The sequence below is a fragment of the Triturus cristatus genome, chromosome 8 (genome assembly GCF_964204655.1).
Source record: "Triturus cristatus chromosome 8, aTriCri1.1, whole genome shotgun sequence".
Taxonomy (NCBI): Eukaryota; Metazoa; Chordata; class Amphibia; order Caudata; family Salamandridae; genus Triturus; species Triturus cristatus.
The window spans coordinates 1665959589-1665978928 of NC_140591.1; the positions used below are offsets into that span (position 1 = coordinate 1665959589).

Below are 19340 nucleotides of genomic sequence, written 5' to 3' on the forward strand. Positions count from 1 at the left end.
CTTATTTGGGGGTCAAACTAACACTATACAACTGTACAAAACTGTGACTGAAGGAGAGAAAATAAACTATTACAATTTCAAGAGTCTATATCCTTAGGTAAACAAGATAAAGTTCTACCCCGGAAGGTAACCACGCCTTATTTATAGGGATTTTAAAGGCCATAATGAATATTACTGCATACTTAAAGAGCTGGGGTTCTATACAGAAGCCATTTAGAGAAAAAAAGCATTAAGTCAAGTGCCAATTGACTCCCCACTATACATTACAATGAATACCTTGATATGATAATTTGTCAAGTTTGCCCTCCAAGGAGTCTTTATATTCATGATCGCTTGCACAGATTTGAGGGAAAGCTGATGTTCCACTGTGCCAGGTGCTTTCTTAAAGCAAACTGGCTAGCTAGTACAGACATAATGATGGGGAAAGATAAATCACAGGGTTCTTGGTGGAGCAAATAGGCATTGGTTGTTATGGAGAAAAGTCACAAGAGTGGAAAAAACACTTCATTTTGGCACTGTGAAAGGGCTACATGTAACTTTTTTTCTGAGTATATTTCATTATTTCTCAGAGACAAACAGGAGGCTTTGTGATTTCCAGAATGGTGTGACAGTGATGTGGAGCAAAATTATATTGCTGATTAACATGCACACAAAGCTATTCACATGAGACCCGAGTGCACTGAGATTAACTGCCAAATGTTGGGTAGTTAAACTCCATCCTCTATGGATCAATTTGCTCTGTGGACACTTTTACCAAACACCCCAAAAAAATTGCATGTTTTTTTGATGTCACTTTTAATGGTCAGCATGCTCATCATTAATCCTGATTATTTATCAGTGTACCAGAAAATAAAACTCTCTCTCACTGGCCATCGTCCTTCTTTGACTCTATTGACTATGTGTTTTTCTTACTAAATAAGACCTGGAGTTTCTTTCCGGTCTTACAAGAATGGTGTAACTCTTGGGAAAGAACATGCAGCCGAGCATTCCAGTGCTGGAGCACAGGATGGCAAACACCTCCACAGCCACCATGTACTTCCCCCGGGTGCTCAGGTATGCCGGGATGAAGGAGATCCACACACTGACAAACACCAGCATACTGAAGGTGATCAGCTTGGCCTCGTTGAAGCTTCCAGGGAGATTCCTTGAGACAAAAGCCACTATGAAGCTGATTGTGGCCAGGAGGCCCATGTATCCCAGCATGCAGTAGAAGAAGATGGTGTCTCCTTCATTACACTCAAGGATTATCTTCTCTTTGTAAGACTTCATGTTCAGTTCTGGGAACGGAGGAGACTTTGCTAGCCACAAAACACAGATTACAATTTGGATCAACGAACAGAAGAAAACTATACAAAATGGTGTTTTTGAACCCAGCCACTTCCTTGATGAGCTGCTGGGATTTGTGGCCTTAAAGGCAAGAACAACAAGAATTGTTTTTGCCAGAACAGAGGCCACACTGATGGAAAAAATGACCCCAAATATAGTCTGTCGCAGCATGCAGGTGAGCTTCGTAGGGCGACCAATGAACATGAAGGAGCAAAGGAAGCAGAACATGAGGGTGAAGAGGAGCAGGTAACTGAGCTCCCGGTTGTTGGCTTTTACGATAGGAGTGTGTCTGTAATTGTTGAAGAGAAACAGCACTGAAGCAGTGACAAGGGTCATCAATGATGCACAGATGGCCAGTGTGAGTCCCAGAGGATCATTCATTGTTAGAAATTCAACCTGCTTTTGAATACATCGATCACGTCTCTTATTTGACCACTGGTTTTCAACACATTTAAGGCATTTTACTGCATCTGTAAAAGAAAAAAAGATGTTTGATTTATCTCAGACAATTTCCTCTTGGAAAAACTGATTTTGATGGTTTGGCCTAAAAGAATCATTAAACATGCCTGTGAGTAGATGAGATACTACAATAGAGAGGCTCATTTAAATCCACAACAACACGAGATTGATCAGGACAGCATGGGCTTTTTTATGACCTTAAATCTAGACAGCCAATGGATTGCCAAGGTCCTAAAACACAAATAGTACATTCTTAATGCAATGAGTTAATGGCTTCAGTACACATCTTGTCACATATACAATAGAGTTTACACCAAAGTCTTGCATGGTTACTGAGTTCATTTCTTCCTCGCAAAGGTAACATCACTAAAGAATATACGACGTAACATCGCAGTGTTTACACTGCGATACATTTACAACGCAGGCATTACAACGCAAGTCGTTGCAACAACTTGCACTGGAGGGCGCTGGACTTAGGAATAGTATGATTTACTATTCAAACTCCAGCCTACGTTACAGTAGGGAAGGTGTTGGAATAGTAAATCATACTATTCGTTAGCTTAGAGCGCCATCATTGTAATGACTTGCGTTGTAATAAGAGCGTTGGGATGGTATTGCGGTGTAAACACCGTGATGTAACTGATTTTTCCCATCACTAAAGTTTGGTTTCTGGCATGGACATAAGTTAGGTGTTTCCAGGGGCTGCAGCTCTGAGGTTGCAGAATATGTGCCAAGACCACAGGGTGGCTCCAAATTACAGTTTTCTGCTCATTTGTCATATAAAAGAAGCACACTTTGTTGGAAAGGGACCTTTGGTGGCAGTTGTGATAAGTAAAATGATTCAAAATGTATGTTGTGTGTGTGCTTGGGGGTGAGAGTGTGTTCATGTAAGAGAGTAGTTGTGTTATTTGTGTATGTGTGAGAGGGAGTGACAGGTAGTGAGTGTGATTGCATCTCAGATTTACTATTCTTTGGCACAAGACAATGCTGTAGCAAAGTTGCTGCGCTGCCTTGCATCAAGGGGAGAGAGAAAACTGTCTAATCTGGTCCCCAGTCAAGCTGCACAGCCATATCCATGTATGAATTGGATACATCAAACATCTTTAACCATTTTCCACAATTTAGTCTTCTCTTAATCTACATTTAATCCATTTTTATTTCTCGTTTTTCAAAATTATTCAATTCATTTCACACGTTCAAATTGCCTTTCCAGGCTTTTCCTGGTAGCATAAGAGAGTTTAACATTTCCAAATGTCACGATTAAAAAAAATATCCAATGCACCTTCAACAGGGGTATCTAAAATACAAGAATTCATAAAAAACCATCAGCATGAATTTTGTTCTGTTAACTGAATTAACTGTGATAATTGTATTCAAGTTCGTATATGCTGCATGAAAAACGACATGTGTTTTTACCCAACTAAGATTCCGTGGACTACTGATTCCTCCACCCAAAAACAATCCTCATTACAGACCGACACACCTATCTTCTATGAAGCAAGATAAAACCTCCAGTTCTTAAATACCACCCACACCCCCATATTTACCAGTGAAACCCCTTTCCTTGGAGAGGACAACCCCTTTATACCAAAGGCCATTAGTGTGCTTACCACATCTGGGGCCAGATGTATCAAAGGTTTTTATCCATTCTGTGTCTATGGGAAAATGTGTTCATACATAAGGCCACTGATGTTTAACTGCATTTGTGAATGACCATGGACCGAAGTGACCCAGTTCAAGTTAGTTTCAATATTTAGTTCCCTTTTTTATCACGTTTATCTTCCATCAACTTCGGGGCAGGCAGCTCTGTTCTCCCTTCACATGTTTCACCAGGTGTGTCTAATAGAAACAAACACAGGACTGTGCTCTTTCCTACTGCCTACCCATTCACACTACATTTCCCAGCTTGCCTTGCTAATCATCCCGCACAGTGTTCCTGGCTGCCCCGAACAACCCTGCAACAGATCACTCCAACCTCAATAGTGAAAAATAACAATGAACATAGAGTACATATCAATAAAAGCAATACAGACTTGACATATCCTCGATTGTGGTGTCACTTTGCAAAACATCTATTATCACATGGAGAGATATATATGAGTATATATGAGTCCTTTTATGCTTCCATGATCATTTTTGAATTTGTAGCTCATGACTGGAAACACCTCCCTGTGCTGCTGACCTTTGATCTACACTATACGTTTCATCTCATCTTCGTTCTTGCATTATTCAAGGACTCCATTTTTGTCATGGGGGCAATCTAACCGGTGGGCGGAGGTGAAGCTCAAACCGCGCTTCCACACCTCTAAAGTTCTAAAGCTGTTGAGCAGAAACGTTGGAGTGCATTGGAGTGCCATCCATCACCTCTGTCTCATATTCAATGATTTTTCCGTCCAACGGTTGGATTGCACCCATGACAAAAACTGGAGTCGTTGAATAAAATTCATGCTGATGTTTTTTTACGAATTCTTGTATTTTAGATACCCCTGACGAAGGGAACAATCCTGAAATGCATTGGGTATTTTTCTAAAAATTGTGACATTTGGAATAGTTAAACTCTCCAATGCTACTGTGAAAAGCCTGGGAGGGCAATTTGAACGTGTGAAATGAATTGAAATTTTATGAAAAATGTGGAATAAAAATGGATTAAATGTAGATAAAGAGAAGACTAAATTGTGGAAAATGGTTAAAGATGTTTGATTTACCTGATTCATTCATGGATATGGCTGTGCAGCTTGACTGGGGACCAGAGTAGTCTCCTTTTTACTATATTCAACTAAAGCTCAATTGGGCGAGTGCGGGTCAAGCTTGCACACCTCTAAAGTTCTAAAGCTGGTGAGCATAAAAGTTGGAGTACATTGGAGTGCAGTCTACCACCGCTGTCTCACATTCAGAGAGAAAAGTGTGCCATATCTACTAAATATGGTGCATTTGCTTCTCCCTTGCGTTGGTGCAATTTTGTCAATCGTGTGTTAATGCACACGCCCTTGTGCCATAGAGCGAGGGTGCGTGTGTGTGTTCTCTGAAGCACAGGCTTTGCACTGGCAGGAGTTCCTTCCAGTTCAAAAACTATGCTTCATGGCTTTTCCCCTTTTATGTATGCACTAGAATGCAGCACACATGCAAGGGTGGTAAAACAATGAGTAGAGAGAACATTTCTCCTTGTTACACCTGCCTCAAGGAGGGTAATTAATGTCTACTAATGTTTATAGATAGGGATTTGCATCGACACCCACAGACTGGCTCTACACCACCCATGGAATGACCTTGATATAAAGTAGTGCAAACCAGCACATCGCATAACTTTGGGATACTATTCAGTGCAAATCCAGATTTGTGTTGGACAGTAAATCCCACCTTAGAACGTTGCTCAGGGTTTGTAAAAAAGTGATGCAAACTCGGCATAAAGCATTATTAAACCTGGGCCTAAGTGTCCGCATGAGTGAGATGAAGAGTGAATGCAAGTGAGTGAGTGAGAATGAAGAAGAATGAGTATATGGGGGTGTAAGAGTGTGAGAATGAGTGTGAGTGAGAGAATGATTGTCAGAGAGTGAATGAGTGTGAGCAAGAATTTGATGTGATGATTGTGAGTTTAATGTTGTCCCTGGCACACTGAAGGTAATAATTCTCTTATAGAGACACCCAGGGCAAAATACTGGCACTGACATACTCGCAGCTGTACCTGGCATGACATACACCTGTAAAAACATACTGGCAAACTGGGGTTAATTGTATTGCATAAATGGCACCAATGATAAAATACTGGTACTGGCATACTAGAGGTAATTCATGCCATGTAGAGCATCCCTGGAAAAATACTGGCACACTTGAGGAGTCTCTTGGCATGTGGACTCCAATGGTGAAGTGATGGTACTAAATGAGGACATTCTTACGATAGAGGTGACAACCTGGTATAGGAGGGTGGCAACCATGATAAAAGGCTGGTTCTGAAATACTAAGGTCATTTTTTATACCTATGGTATATCAGTGTATGAACAGCATAACTTGCAAAATTCTTGTATAAGGAGGTATCCTTGACAAAATGCTGGGCTTGGCACAATGGAGGTAATTTTAATTTTTGACATATCGAGGTACCCATACCATATTTTAAAAAAGTGATGTCAAACTCCTAGGGAACATAAGGGTTCTTTGGCTTGGCAAACCATGAAGGATTTGACTGTGTTATAAGTGCCCTTTTAGCATCCCTCAAAGTTCATATGCCATTTTAGCTTTAAAACGTACCATTTCATCCCATTCTTTTCACATTTTTCAAAGTGGTATTTAAACTTGCAAGAGGAGGTCTTGCTTACTGACTTGGCTTGGGCATTACAATTCAGGGAAAGTATTATGCAAGTATTAGGACCTTTAAAGGATCAAGCCTGCACCACAGTGGTGGTGGCATCCAAAAGAGACATTTATCTGTGTTATGCTGTTAAACTAATCACTGTTGCAATATTAAGGTCATGTGACATGCCTGCCTGGAAAAAATCAGGTTCAAGGATGATATGATTTTACTTCCTATGACATTGGTAAAGTCAAAGGGTATATGATGTCACTTCTGTTGCCCCAGACATGTTGGTAAATCGATGTCCATGGTGCCTGGGGAAATTGAAAGGACTCTAGGGATTGCAGTGGATTCCTATTGACCTAAAACACAACAAAGTTAGAACGCTGTGATGCTTGAATGAAAGTAAGACTGCAAAGTAACTTCTTGTTCTAAAAATAGATTTCCATTGTTATGTGGCACTGCAGACTCCCGCAGGAAGGTTAGTTCATAAGGCATGGCTAGGCAGTGAATTGTGTAGTTTAAAAATTGAACTCTTTGGAAGATTATTAATATTGGCCATGGCACATACACTGCTTCTATCTAAGTAGACAGAATGGCTTTAGCAGTGTGACTTTTGCAGCCCCGCTGTATGTTTCTCTATCAAGTGGTGAGTAATTGTGTACCAGAGACTGCACATCAATGGTACAGCCCTCCTCCTCACCCTGTCTTCAAAGTGCCATTTGGTGTGATGGCCCAATAAAGGAAGAAGGATGCTTTGTAACTGTATTCTTTCTAGGATGGCCATATTAGACAGCTGTAAACTCAACATCTTAGATTGACTTGATTAGCGGCTATGTAAAGGATGAAACAGCGTGGTGCTCCGGCTGCCTGAATGAACTGCTCCTCTGGCTGTAAGTGATGTACAAGGAAAGATCAGATTTAGTGTGCATGGTTTGTAGCGACTACCTATCCACTTCTGGTAAAAAATACCTGCTGTGAGAAATGGTGCTGTTGCTTGACTGTGGTGTGAGCACTGGTCAAGCAACAGCCACAATCACTGTCAGGGTGAAACACAAAAAGTCACTAACTTACCCTTTGGTACCCTGTGTAGCTTTGCACAAAAAGTTATCATGCTTAATTCAGAGGTAATGTGTAAAGTAGTTATACAGCACACAAACAATAATAAAGTAAAGGCAAAACACAATTTAGAAAAATACAGTACATTTTATTACATTATTTGACACCAAAAAACTAAAAATCAGTCTGCAGACCCAAAGCTATGAATTCTTAAATATTTTAATGAAAATGAGCCACAGATCACTAAGCACCAAATATGGCTATCTATAGAAACCAAGGACTAACGGTGGACTCCAAATGCCACACCTCTTTGCTGTGTTCCCATGAAGTGTGGTTAATAATATAGTTATAGTTGATGTGCACAAACTGCTCCTACATCCGCCGTTAAAGGATGCAAACTGCCAGGCAGATAAACAAAGTTTAAGAGATAATGGAGCGGTGCACTACCAGATTATTCTGTTAAGTGGTCAATGTTCTTTCAATAGAAATAGTCTTTATTGTGATCATACAACAGAAATATGAAGACAGTCTCAGCCAACGCGTTTCGTTCAGAATTGAACTTCGTCAGGGCATACACGAAGATAAGAATTAACTCCACAATGGGGCAGTTGTCTGTATAGTCGACAAACAGTCTCTCAGGAGAAACCAATATTGATAATGTAGCATTTCTTTATCATTTGGTGGGTCTGAGGCAAACGCAGGTGCCTCCTTGATAAGGGCACAATAATAGATTCTGGAGCCGTCAGAGGTTCGTGCTCCCTTCTCGTACTGCCACTGGGTGTTTGGTCCTGAGTTAATTCTAATCTTCGCGTATGCCCTGACGAAGTTAAATTCTGAACGAAACGCGTTGGCTGAGACTGTCTTCATATTTCTGTTGGAGTCAAGCTATCCTGGCTGAAGAGGGGTGAAACCCCAAAACCAGTCCTAGGATGCTTGATTCCGGTCCAGGGAAGACATGGCTCGGCAGTTCGGGCTCGACTGTTCCCATGAGGCACAGGGTCAAGACTGATTTGCATATGGCCATGTCTGAACTGGGGTGGCGTGGTGAGCAAAATGACGATGGATTAAACCCAGATCTGTGATTGGGGGTGAATGTTTTGCCAATGTGCAACATTCCGTCCATCATCTTGTGTGTTTTGCTGTTCGCCCTATGTGGGAAGGGTATGCCCAGACGTGGGTCCTGTGCTCACTACGCCACTGGAGTCAAGCTATCCTGGCTGAAGAGGGGTGAAACCCCGAAACCGGTCCAAGGATGCTTGATTCCAGTCCAGGGAAGACATGTCTTGGCAGTTCGGGCTGGACTGTTCCCATGAGGCACAGGGTCAAGACTGATTTGCATATGGCCATGTCGTAACTGGGGTGGAGTGGTGGGCAAAATAACGATGGATTAAACCCAGATCTGTGACTGGGGGTGAATGTTTTGCCAATGTGCAACATTCCATCCATCATCTTGTGTGTTTAGCACTGGTGGTGCCTGGTGCAAAAATCCTTTTTGGCATGCCCCACAATATGACCTCCTCTTGGTATTCTCTCACTACCTCCCAGCAAAAGGGCCCAGCATCTCATCCTAGCCCCTCTCTCAAATACATTTCATTTGTTTAAAAGTGCTGGTAAAGGCTGGCGTTACTAATCTAATCAGCTGTCTGCATAAAATACAGACCTGTTCTTTGCAGCAGGCATACACACAATGCAGTACTTTATGGTGAGTTAAAACTGCCACTAGGTAAAACTCCAATCTCTGTCTTTCTAGCTGCAACATTAATCACAAGAGTTAGCATGACATTTGTATTGCTGCCTGTATCTTTGCAGCAGGTGCTTTTAAATCGTGCATTACTGCAACACTCAGTGCCCCCCTGAGGTCCGTGTCCCAACTCCTGGTCAGCACCCAGTGCGGCCACATCGTTGCACCACCATAGAGCCGGCCCTGACACTGAACAGCACGGACCCAGCATCTCCAGGTCCAAACTTATCGGGTCACGTGTTTATGCACCTCATTAGTTTAGACCCGGGCACTCCAGAAAACTTGCTCTAGTCAGGAATGGTATCCACAGGAGGTTCCTCGCATTGAGGTCTATTGTGTGTTATGTGCCAAATTTTTGTTGGTAGCAGTTTTTGTTGATTCCTTGTTAGTAGGTGGCACATTACATTACAATATCCAGATGTCTGGCTGTAAAGTGCAGGGCCAGAGTTGCACTATTACATAATTTTTAAGTAATGTGTATTAGTGTACAACATCCGATAGTGAGATCATGCACACTGTAGTTTCCCGCAGGTTGTGAAAGGAGTTCTGCTGGCTAGGAAAAGGCAATGTCACCATGCATGTTTTTGTCTGGCTGGGTGTTTTGTCTCTTTAGTAATGTGGTTCTGCAGGCAGGTCATCCCCACATGTCCTTTCTGTACTCTATTAGTGCTTTGCTTATGAGAAATTTGAGTTTCAAAGAACTGACATAAGTATTATCCATTGTTTTCTGAAGTTTAGAAATTTAATTTGTTTTAATTTACTTTTAACTTTCTTGCAATCTTGATTGGTCGGGGCCAATCCGTGACGTAGAATTTGTGAGCCATTTTTGGGAACTATGAATTGTTGGTCTCTGACTTTGAAACCTGAACAGACTTGTGGAAATTATTACAATTTGTCGGTGAGCTAAACTTCCAATGAGGAATTACTTGGGCAATATTGTCACACACAGAGAGACCTCCAAGCTATATATTGACTGAATGGTCGCCTAATATAGTATTCATGGTACTTCATCCTCTTGTAATCGGCAGTAAATAGGCACCTAAAAAAAGGTGACCCTCTGTGGGCCATCTATCCTTGTATTCTGATGACAAAAGTAACAATCTTACTAAATGCTAGGGGTTGGGCGTAACTCGCTGAGTTTCACTCTATGGAATTCTGGTGAGTTACATAAAAGCTCTGTGAGAGTCCATGGAATGCCATGAATGAGTGGAATCCCCCGCAAACGGCCAGAAGGCGCTGCTTCTCGAGTTGATTTTGCTGCTGCTTGAGTAGATTTTCTGCTTGAATGGCAGCTTTCTAACCAAAAATGGTCGCGACTTTCCGTGACCGCCCGTCTTGGAGAAATATCGCTGAGTGCCTGTCTAGCGACCGAAAACTATCCTTGGCGAGCCACACACAAAAAAAGATTTCAACATTCAGACATTGTCAGAATCTGTCACTCAGCGCTACCAAATAAAACCTGAATACAAATCAATTACACAACTTTGTCACAATTCTTTGAGAGAGTGATCTACTCTCTGACGCTGAGGATGAAGTGAGTGAGTAGGAAGAATAATTGACTAACCAGTGTCATTGCTGATCTCTCCCTGGGAGCAGGGTACACAGTCATAGCAGCACAATGGTTGCCCCTCTTGTGATGCTTTCCTGTACCCAGGGGGACAGTTCTCACTGCAGACCGAACGCGGGACCTGCAGAGGGGGAGAAAAGATAGTGGTGACCGGTTACAGCAGGGACATCTTAAGGATTTTGGGGGCCCTGGGCCGATTGTGTTTTGAGGGCCCCTGTTCGGAACAGCTTTGAATTTAAGATACGGTTTCAGCTCTTCCATATCTTCTTTGGCCAGGTCACTGACAGTGCCCAGACACATTGGTCCACATTCTAAATGTGTTTACATGTCATTTTCAGGGATAATTTTGTGTGTTTTTAATATTGTAACACAGCAGTAGCAGATCATCAATATGACTGCAAATCTCTGTGACACCCTCCTATTTCTCATATGTGAGGCCCTGTTTTGATCTGAAAGAAACTTTTTATGAATGTTGTATGAAACATAAACACAACATTTCCTTGTAAAATGTCTGTACTGAGCTCCCACACATCACCCACATTAAAAGTATATTAAAGGAAAACAGTATTTAAAACAATCTATTTAAGAAATATTCAAGGTCATTAGGGCATGACTCTCTCCAGAACAGAGCTGGCTCTATCAGGAGGTCCTCTGAAAGGCTGGGGCCCTGGGCCAGAGCCCACTTTGCCCATGCATTAAAACGTCTCTGGGTTACAGACAGAGCACTTAAGCAGAGAGAGAAGGAACATCAATACATGGAAACTAAAAGTCATAAACCTTTAAAATATAAATAAAAATACTCATGAAAAAGAGAAGAGTGATCCTGGTTACTCGGAGAAAGACTTGGATGAATTAGTCACCAACAAAGTTGAAATTAACTTAAAAGTGCATAGAGATGCAAGGTGTCAAGGCCTCGTAGCACGGGAGCAGAATGTCGCAAGTTCCCAGTACCTCCCCTAGCCTTCCGGGTGTTTCGCGTTATAATCTGAGCGAACACACCCAGGAATTCTGAGGGGGGAAAGGGGATGGGACAGAGAAGAGACAGCCACTATCGTCCTCCTGGCTCTTCACTCTTCAGACCCTTCTATCTTCTTTGGACGGGACAGGTGAATCGTGACTAAAAGAGAAACAACATTATTCATTAACTTGTCCTTCCTACCTAGCTGTATGTGGTGTGTCATGAAACCCTCCTCTATCACCTACCCTGTCTATAGTGACCAATGCTTCTCTTCTTTTCGGTCCTGGTTCTTATTTTTCTGTTCTTTCTTATGTGGTGCTGTAATTAAATCGAACACTATTAGTTTCCTGTGCTCCTTACTTATTTCTTGTGTATTTATTTTTGCTCTGGTATCTTCTCTGTGGTCCTTACCCAAGGACTCGAGACGAGCGCCTCGACGGGATTCTGTTCTGGTGAGTATACTTTTAATACTAAATTATTTCTGACTTCTGAGTGCGTCTGAAACTCCTGCTTCCTCCAATCTCTCGCCGTTCTCTCTACTCTCACTAATATGCTGTACACTGATCTCTCCACACGCAGAGGTTCTGGAAACTGTGTCTGAAGTAAATCTCTATTTACATGGTAAGGAGCGTACTCATGGATATTATTATACAATTTCCTTTACTGGTTTGACTCCCCAAGCTGCTTTAACTGTATTAATATCAATTGTTACATGTTCGACAATTTATCACTCTACTTCGAACTTCGGCTTTAATATCAGGAACTTGTTTTATCTCCGCTACAAACTAACAATGCTCAAGAACTGGTTTGCGCAACGTAGTATCAATTTTCCCTGACTGACTTCGCGACGCTTGGCAACAACCTCTCTCCTCAGATTCTTGGTGAAGTGTGAAGCGGCAACCGCTCAGCACCTGCATCTTCATTAGCCTTGTGAAAAGCTAGAGCGCTAACCTGCAGCTCCTTCGGTCCAGTTTTGGCGGCCATTTTAGATTTAGATCGATCTTTTAATAAGCTTAAGAAGCCGCTCCTCTTCTTGTGCATGATCATTTTCAGAACCCTAGACCTTACCAAAGGCTTCAATCTTATCTTTGGTCTGAGAGTCCTGACACAAGGAAAGGCAACTAAACCATTGACTAATTTTCCATAAATCAATTGTGGCTAGCAAAGTTAGATACAGAACAACTTTATAACATGCTAACCTGACAGAGTTTTGAAGAGTGTGATCCATTCCTGTCATCACGATGTTAGGAACCTGAAACCATGGGAGATAACTATGATAGCAACACTGAGTTAAGGCCAAGAGGATCTCACCGATAAGGATGGGTTGATGATGGTTTATTGCACTAAACAATTATTTTTGTTCAGAATAGAAAAAGCAGGGCCTCCTACAGACTTCCCAAAGCTGCAACAGGAATGGCAGAAATGTAGATTTTTGAGTGTATAGGATTGGGGTTAGTTTACAGTTTATTTCTCAAATAATAAAAGTTTAGGCATGTGATTCCTGGGAGTTCTCACTTACGTATATATTTCATCATAATGAAATGTAAAAGGTGTATTTTCAGCTGTTGGAAATATGTCTCAAAAGTGAATTTTGTCTTTAAGAAATGTATTTCTAACTTCTCAATGGCAAAGGCTTTCTCCATGTATGAAGTCCTTCTCTTACACCCTACTCAATATTGGGAGTTTCTGTCCCAGTCTGATCCAGACAATGGAGTTACTTGTTACCCTTTCGCTTTGCAGTAATACGTTTGCATGCAGTTTAAGGGTAGGGCAATACTGCGTTATTTGTGGAATACTCAAAGAGTCATGAGTATGAGTATGCTGGACATCAAATTTGCTCACACAGAATTTTACCATACTGACATAATAGCCATTGCTATCGAAGAAAGGACACACCCATTCAGCATCATTTTAAAATATATTATTATCCATGGCCAGCTCTTCTTCTTGAGAAACCTATTACATATTGACTTTTTCTTGAATCGTAGACCAGACCTTCTCACCTTCATTGGGGATGTGGCATCACCCAGCACTAACACCACCTACAGCCACAGTGTATGTATGTATATATGTTTGTTGTCTATAATATGTGGCATTCTAGAAGTGTTCTATGGCACAAGATCCACTCACATGTTACCCCCTTAGCATTACATCATAGAAGGTTTTGATTCAGGAGGAATTATGTACCTAGATCTGCGAAGAAGATCATTATCTTGAAATGCTTGTACATCATAGGTCCATATGCATCAGCAGCCTCCTGGTAACGTCAGCACTCTGGGGAGAAGCACCTCTTGTACAATTTGCTTAAGATTCCCAGAACTGGTTGGGAAATTATTTAGTTCCTTGGTTGGTTGTATTTGCACACTATCTCTTGAATTTCACCTCTAAATATCATCTTTGCCTACAACTGAACTGTCATTGGATGATGCATTTTTGATAGGCACAATATTTTTGTAATGTCTCCTTTTCTGTTTTGTAGGGATTCAATGACAGGCCTGCGGTTTGGGATTGTAGTCCGCATTCAAGGCTAAGGTGTAATTTACACTGAGCAGGTCATATAAATTGGAGGCATACTCATGGGGAACCTTATATTGTGTATGAAGCCAAGATGATTTAAGTCACGAAGGGTTAGCAGACAGCATTTAGTTACCGCATGGACCAAGCGAGGCAGGACAAGCAGGATCTAGACCCAAGCAGATTTGGCATGTAGTTGATGCAGAGGCTTTGTCCAACATCTAAACTCTTCTCTTCTGCCTCCTCCAGGGATAATGAAGGAGACTTAATATATGTGTTTAGGTGTTGTGGGTATCTATGATTCAGGACTCTGGACTCTTTCCATGTGATGTCCTGCTCTGGTGCATACATATTGGTGTTGGTAGTGGAGTGTGTTTGAGTATGTAGTAGGCAGGCTGTTTCAAGCCTCACTTGTGTTTTCAGTGCCTTACATTTTTAATGTAAAATGCTGTTATTGTTTGGAACAATCACATCATTCCTTTTTGGAAGATGTGCCTGACATTTGCCAAACCAACAGATATATGATAGCCTCCTGTTTACACCCAGGAAGAAAGAATCAAGGTTGGTTTCCATCAGAAAGCAGCCTTAGACCGTGGTGTTACTTTGTGAGATATGTTGGCCCTGGTGATGCGCAGGAAGTTAGAGGCAAAGCCTTCTGGGAATGGCTAGGTGAGTATGGGTTGAACCAAACAGGGAAGTACAGTGGGTGTGGGTCCAGGCTTGCTTGTGTCCTATAATTAAATAAATGACCATTGGTGAGGATGAATTTGTGGCAGAGATGAGCAGTGTGACTCAGGTACTGAGCTTTCTGTTTAGCTGCAATGAGGTCATCATAGAAATGCCAATGGGAAAATACTCAGTTGTGGTGTTTAATGCAAATCTATTTGGTGTGAGAGGTCAGACTAATAATTTGAGTGGTTTCTCCAAATTACTGTTTATAGGTTCCCAAATCAAGTTCCCAACGTTAGTCTTTTTGTGTTTTTGCATGCCATTCTCCCACTGGAAATAGTTGCAGCTCTGCTAGTGTCTCAGAAACGTCTTTCATGCTCAAGTAATTCATTGGCATTTCTTCACTAATTAGTGAATTACTAGCACCTTGATCTTAATTCATATTCTGATATATCCCAAATCCTTTCAGGCTTTCAAGTGTTGCACTTCTAACATCAATATCTGCCATTATATCTTCCTTCACACACTCTTACACTTAGGCCCTCATTTATGAAAAGTGACGCATCGCTGTGAGAAAACACCAATGATGCGTCATATTTACAGTAGTACGCTTCATGTCGCATGGAGTTAGAGATACGTCAGTATTTCTGATGTGTCTGTAGGCGCAAAAAATGACGCATTGCTGGAGTGTGTCACAAAAGTGACGCAACTCCAGCAATGGGCCATTACTCATGGGCAAGTCTCATGTTAAATGTTCCTGCGTCATGACACAGGCGTAAGATATTTGCGTCCTAGTAGTGGCGCAGAAAAATCTCATAGATTTCACTGCATCACTTCTACAACCCTTTCTTGCGTCGGAACGCCCCCCCGCATACATTATAGATGTGCCAATTTGGCGCAAAATGGTGCATTTTTACACCACTGGTGCATCCCAAAAAGTGATGCAATGGTGGCGCAAAAGTGACGCAAGGGCACATAAATAAGCTACTTAGTCTTTCTCAACTGAGCTATTATTCCATATGATAAATTAATTGCTAGTTCTATCAATTTATGTACCAATCAAGGCATCTTCTGTAATTGTTCTTTGACACTTCATGACACCAGAATAAGACATTTCTTAAGAAAGATTTTTTTAGATTTGTGGTGCTACTGCTTTAATAAATGCCTGTACACAAACCAATGATCTCACCTGAGAAGACCCATCGCTCCACAGGATGGCGGTAGTGTTGACGATGATGTCTTCACCTTCTTGTGCAGTTGGGTCTAACTTTCCTACCTTTACGAGCTTGAATACTTCATCTTGAGATATCTGCACATTCAGTATGTCGTAGGTTGCTGGGGCGTCTCCATTGGCATCAAAGAAAATTTCCTTTCCAGTGTTGGTGTTAAAGTGCAGATTTTTCAGATAGTGAAGGATCTAATGATGAAGAGCATGATACAAAACACTGTCTATATACATTTAAACATACATCCATTCCAAAACTTAAACAAACATCTGTAGTGCAAATATAGTTTTGTTGCTTCATTGATTTAACACAAACGAAAAAAACCTATCTTTTTTTCAATATTCCTTTTACAGAATGAAATTAATTTAAGATTATTCAAAACTACTGTTGTTTCCTGCAGGACATAAAGTATCAACTTGCCAAATAACCAAACCAATATCCATGAACAAAAATGAACTATTTGCTTTTGAAAAAAACAGACCTTTGACTCAATGTCGTAACGGCTAGAGTAGATCTTTCAGAGGGCATGCCCCCCTTTCTACGCCACTCTGCAAACACGCCTCCTGGCACACTACGGGTTGGGGATGAAGTCCACTTTACTCCTGAGGGACTTTGGGAGCCAAAAAGCCCTCCTGGTACCTTCTGTAAGTCCTACGCAGAGGAATTCCTGCGCTGGTCTGTGGCCCAGCCTCCTTTCTGCACCACTCTGCAAACGTGACTACTACAATTATAGTTATAGAATAGCATTTAAAAAAACCTTAGAAATTCATTATAGTTCGTAATTAGCATTTTAAAAAACTACGAAATTCACTGAAAAAACTACAGGTTTCAGGGACGATATAGTTAGTAATTAGCATTTAAAAAACCTTTGAAATTCACTGAAAACACCACAGGTTTCAGTGACATTATAGTTAGTAATTAGCATTTAAAAAAACTTTGAAATTTACTGAAAAAAACCAGAGGTTTCAGGGACGTTATACTTAGTCTGACATTTTACTGCTGATGGCGTCACTTATTACATCACTCATGGCACGGTCAGTGACATCACTGATGACATTACTGATGACATCTCAAATGATATTACTTTGGTTGCTAGTTATAGTTTTAAAACATTATTTTTACTGCTGAATTGCTATGGTTTTGCACAAGTAAATTCAGAACCTAACTATAACATCCCTGTAACCATTGTTTTAATGAATATATATATATATATATATATATATATATATACACACATATATATATATATGTATATATAGAGTGATGTTTCACGCGGTTAGCCTCAACCGCGGAGGATGCACCGCCCGCTGGGAATGAGATAGCGGGACTGCTGGGAATGCCATTAGACATCCAATTTGCAGCGTGAGTGAACTGCTTAATTGGAACTGAATAATGTGTCTGTAGCCCACTGGAGGGCTGTAAAAATGAAAAATGAACAATGACACGCAAAGGTTTGAGATTGAGGCGCACGGATTCCACCGAAGGAACAAAAGCAACACTGCATCTACCAGCATGCAACTCACCTGAGAGTGCATACGCTCTGGATAAATATGGGTGCAGCGCTCCGTTTCCTCATTCTTGTGTCGTCCCATGAGGAAGAAGAATGTACTTCGAAACGCGTCGGGACCTTGTCAACAAACAGACACATTGCGCAGTTCCCAAATAAAGAAGGTTGGTGACCTGGGACCTTGTCAACAAACAGACACATTGCGCAGTTCCCAAATAAAGAAGGTTGGTGACCTGTTCAGTCACGGAGTTGCGTCTTTATGATCTGGGGCACTTTTGGAGTGATATATATATGTATGTATATATATATATATATATTGGCTCCAAACCGGGTTCCTTGCATACGAATCAGGCACCAACTCCGTGGGATGTTTTTAAAGAAATGCTTTATTTCAAAAGCTGTGGCACAGACGCGTTTCGGCGAACGAGTCCGCCTTGCTCACTGTGTCTGACCCAGTTCACATATACTGCTTATAAGCTGGTAATGTGCACAAAGTACACACCCCCCAATTACTTGGCAACCAATCAACAAACAATTTACATGAAAGAAATACTTATGTCAAACAAGTCTTTCCTCAGACAAGTGTCAATCGAAAAATGTAACGATACAAAGTATTTGAAAGAAAGGGCATATCAGTACATCATTATTTGTAAAAAATGCAGGAAAAATTCCCAAAAAAACAGTGCATAGTGCATAAACATTTGGAGGTACAGCCCAAGTGGGCATTCGTAAAGCACAATATAAGAAATCTACTATTGATGACCAAAAGACAATGCAGCCACATAATATTAGTCTGTTATTGCCATGTATTAACCTCGGAGGACTTACTGAGCACATATGAACAATTCAGCTGAATCAAAAATGACTAGACTGGGTCACGACTCAAAGGATTGTTTACAAGGATTTTCTGAAGAAGCAGTTTGAAATTTATAGATGAACACTTAGCGCTTCGTCGGCATTCAAACCATTAGGAATCTTGCAATCTAATTGAATAATATATCGTGACTCCAATTTCCTCAGAGCAAGTTGTCTATTCCCACCCCTAACATTTTTCTTGATACTGTCAGCCACAAAGTATACCAAATCTTCTGCTTTACCATTGTGTACTCTGTTGATATGTCGAGCCACTGGATATGTTGGGTCTTTGTTATTAATTGCCCTTAAATGTTGCAGAATTCTGACATGTACCGGGTGAATAGTGCTACCGACGTACATCTTATTGCATGTGCAACGTAGTACGTACACCGCAAATTCGGTTTTGCACGTGAAGTGCTCCCTGATCTCAATGGGAGTTCTCCTAAGAGGGGTCACGATGGATTTGGTATTGATTCCGTATTGGCAGGCTTTGCACTTTGTACATTTAAAAAATCCTTTTTGGGTTTTTAGCCAGCTGGTACCTTTTTCAGATACCGGAGCATTAGAAACAAGTTCCTGTTTCATGGACTTAGCTCTCCTGAAAGTTAGCTGGGGGAACTTGGCACATGAAGGACCTATAACAGGATCACACCTTACAATCGGCCAGTGTCTGTACAGAATTTGTCTGAATCTCTGATGGAAACTATTGTAGCCAATAATTAGCCTGGGTGTCTGTTGGGCTGTTTCCCCTGAAGTTGTTTTCTGGCCCTTGTTCTTGAAAAGAAGATCCCTTCTTTCAATATTTTGGCACTTATCTTTGGCTGATTTGAGAGTTTTAACATTGTAGCCTCTATTCTTGAGTCTTGTACACAAATCATTTGTTGCCATAGTGAGGCTCTCAGTGGTGCTACAGTTCCGCTTCATGCGGAGGCACTCGGCATAGGGAATGCTTTCAATGAGTTTTACAGGATGGAAACTCTGAGCATGTAAAATGGCATTCCCTGATGTCAATTTGCGATGTGTGCGTGTGTGTATACGGTCTTTCATGGTGTACAGTTCTAAATCAAGGAACACAATAGACTGTTTGTCTATGGTGCCTGTGAACTTTAGATTTAAATCATTGGTATTGATCGTGTTCACAAAATCTACGGCACTAGACTCACTGCCCCTCCAA

The 19340-nt window shown here is 41.2% G+C and overlaps 1 protein-coding gene across 1 annotated transcript in view; it reads right to left on the bottom strand.

The window, feature by feature from the left end:
* Nucleotides 1–888: 888 nt before the first annotated feature.
* LOC146808526 (vomeronasal type-2 receptor 26-like) overlaps nucleotides 889–19340 on the bottom strand; it is a 79683-nt gene continuing 61231 nt past the window's right edge. The window contains exons 3-5 of the mRNA XM_085623978.1: nucleotides 15768–15995; nucleotides 10435–10558; nucleotides 889–1796 (exon numbers count right to left, since the gene is read on the bottom strand). Of these exons, the coding sequence (XP_085480104.1) occupies nucleotides 889–1796; nucleotides 10435–10558; nucleotides 15768–15995 (1260 nt within the window). The remainder of the gene's footprint in view (nucleotides 1797–10434; nucleotides 10559–15767; nucleotides 15996–19340) is intronic.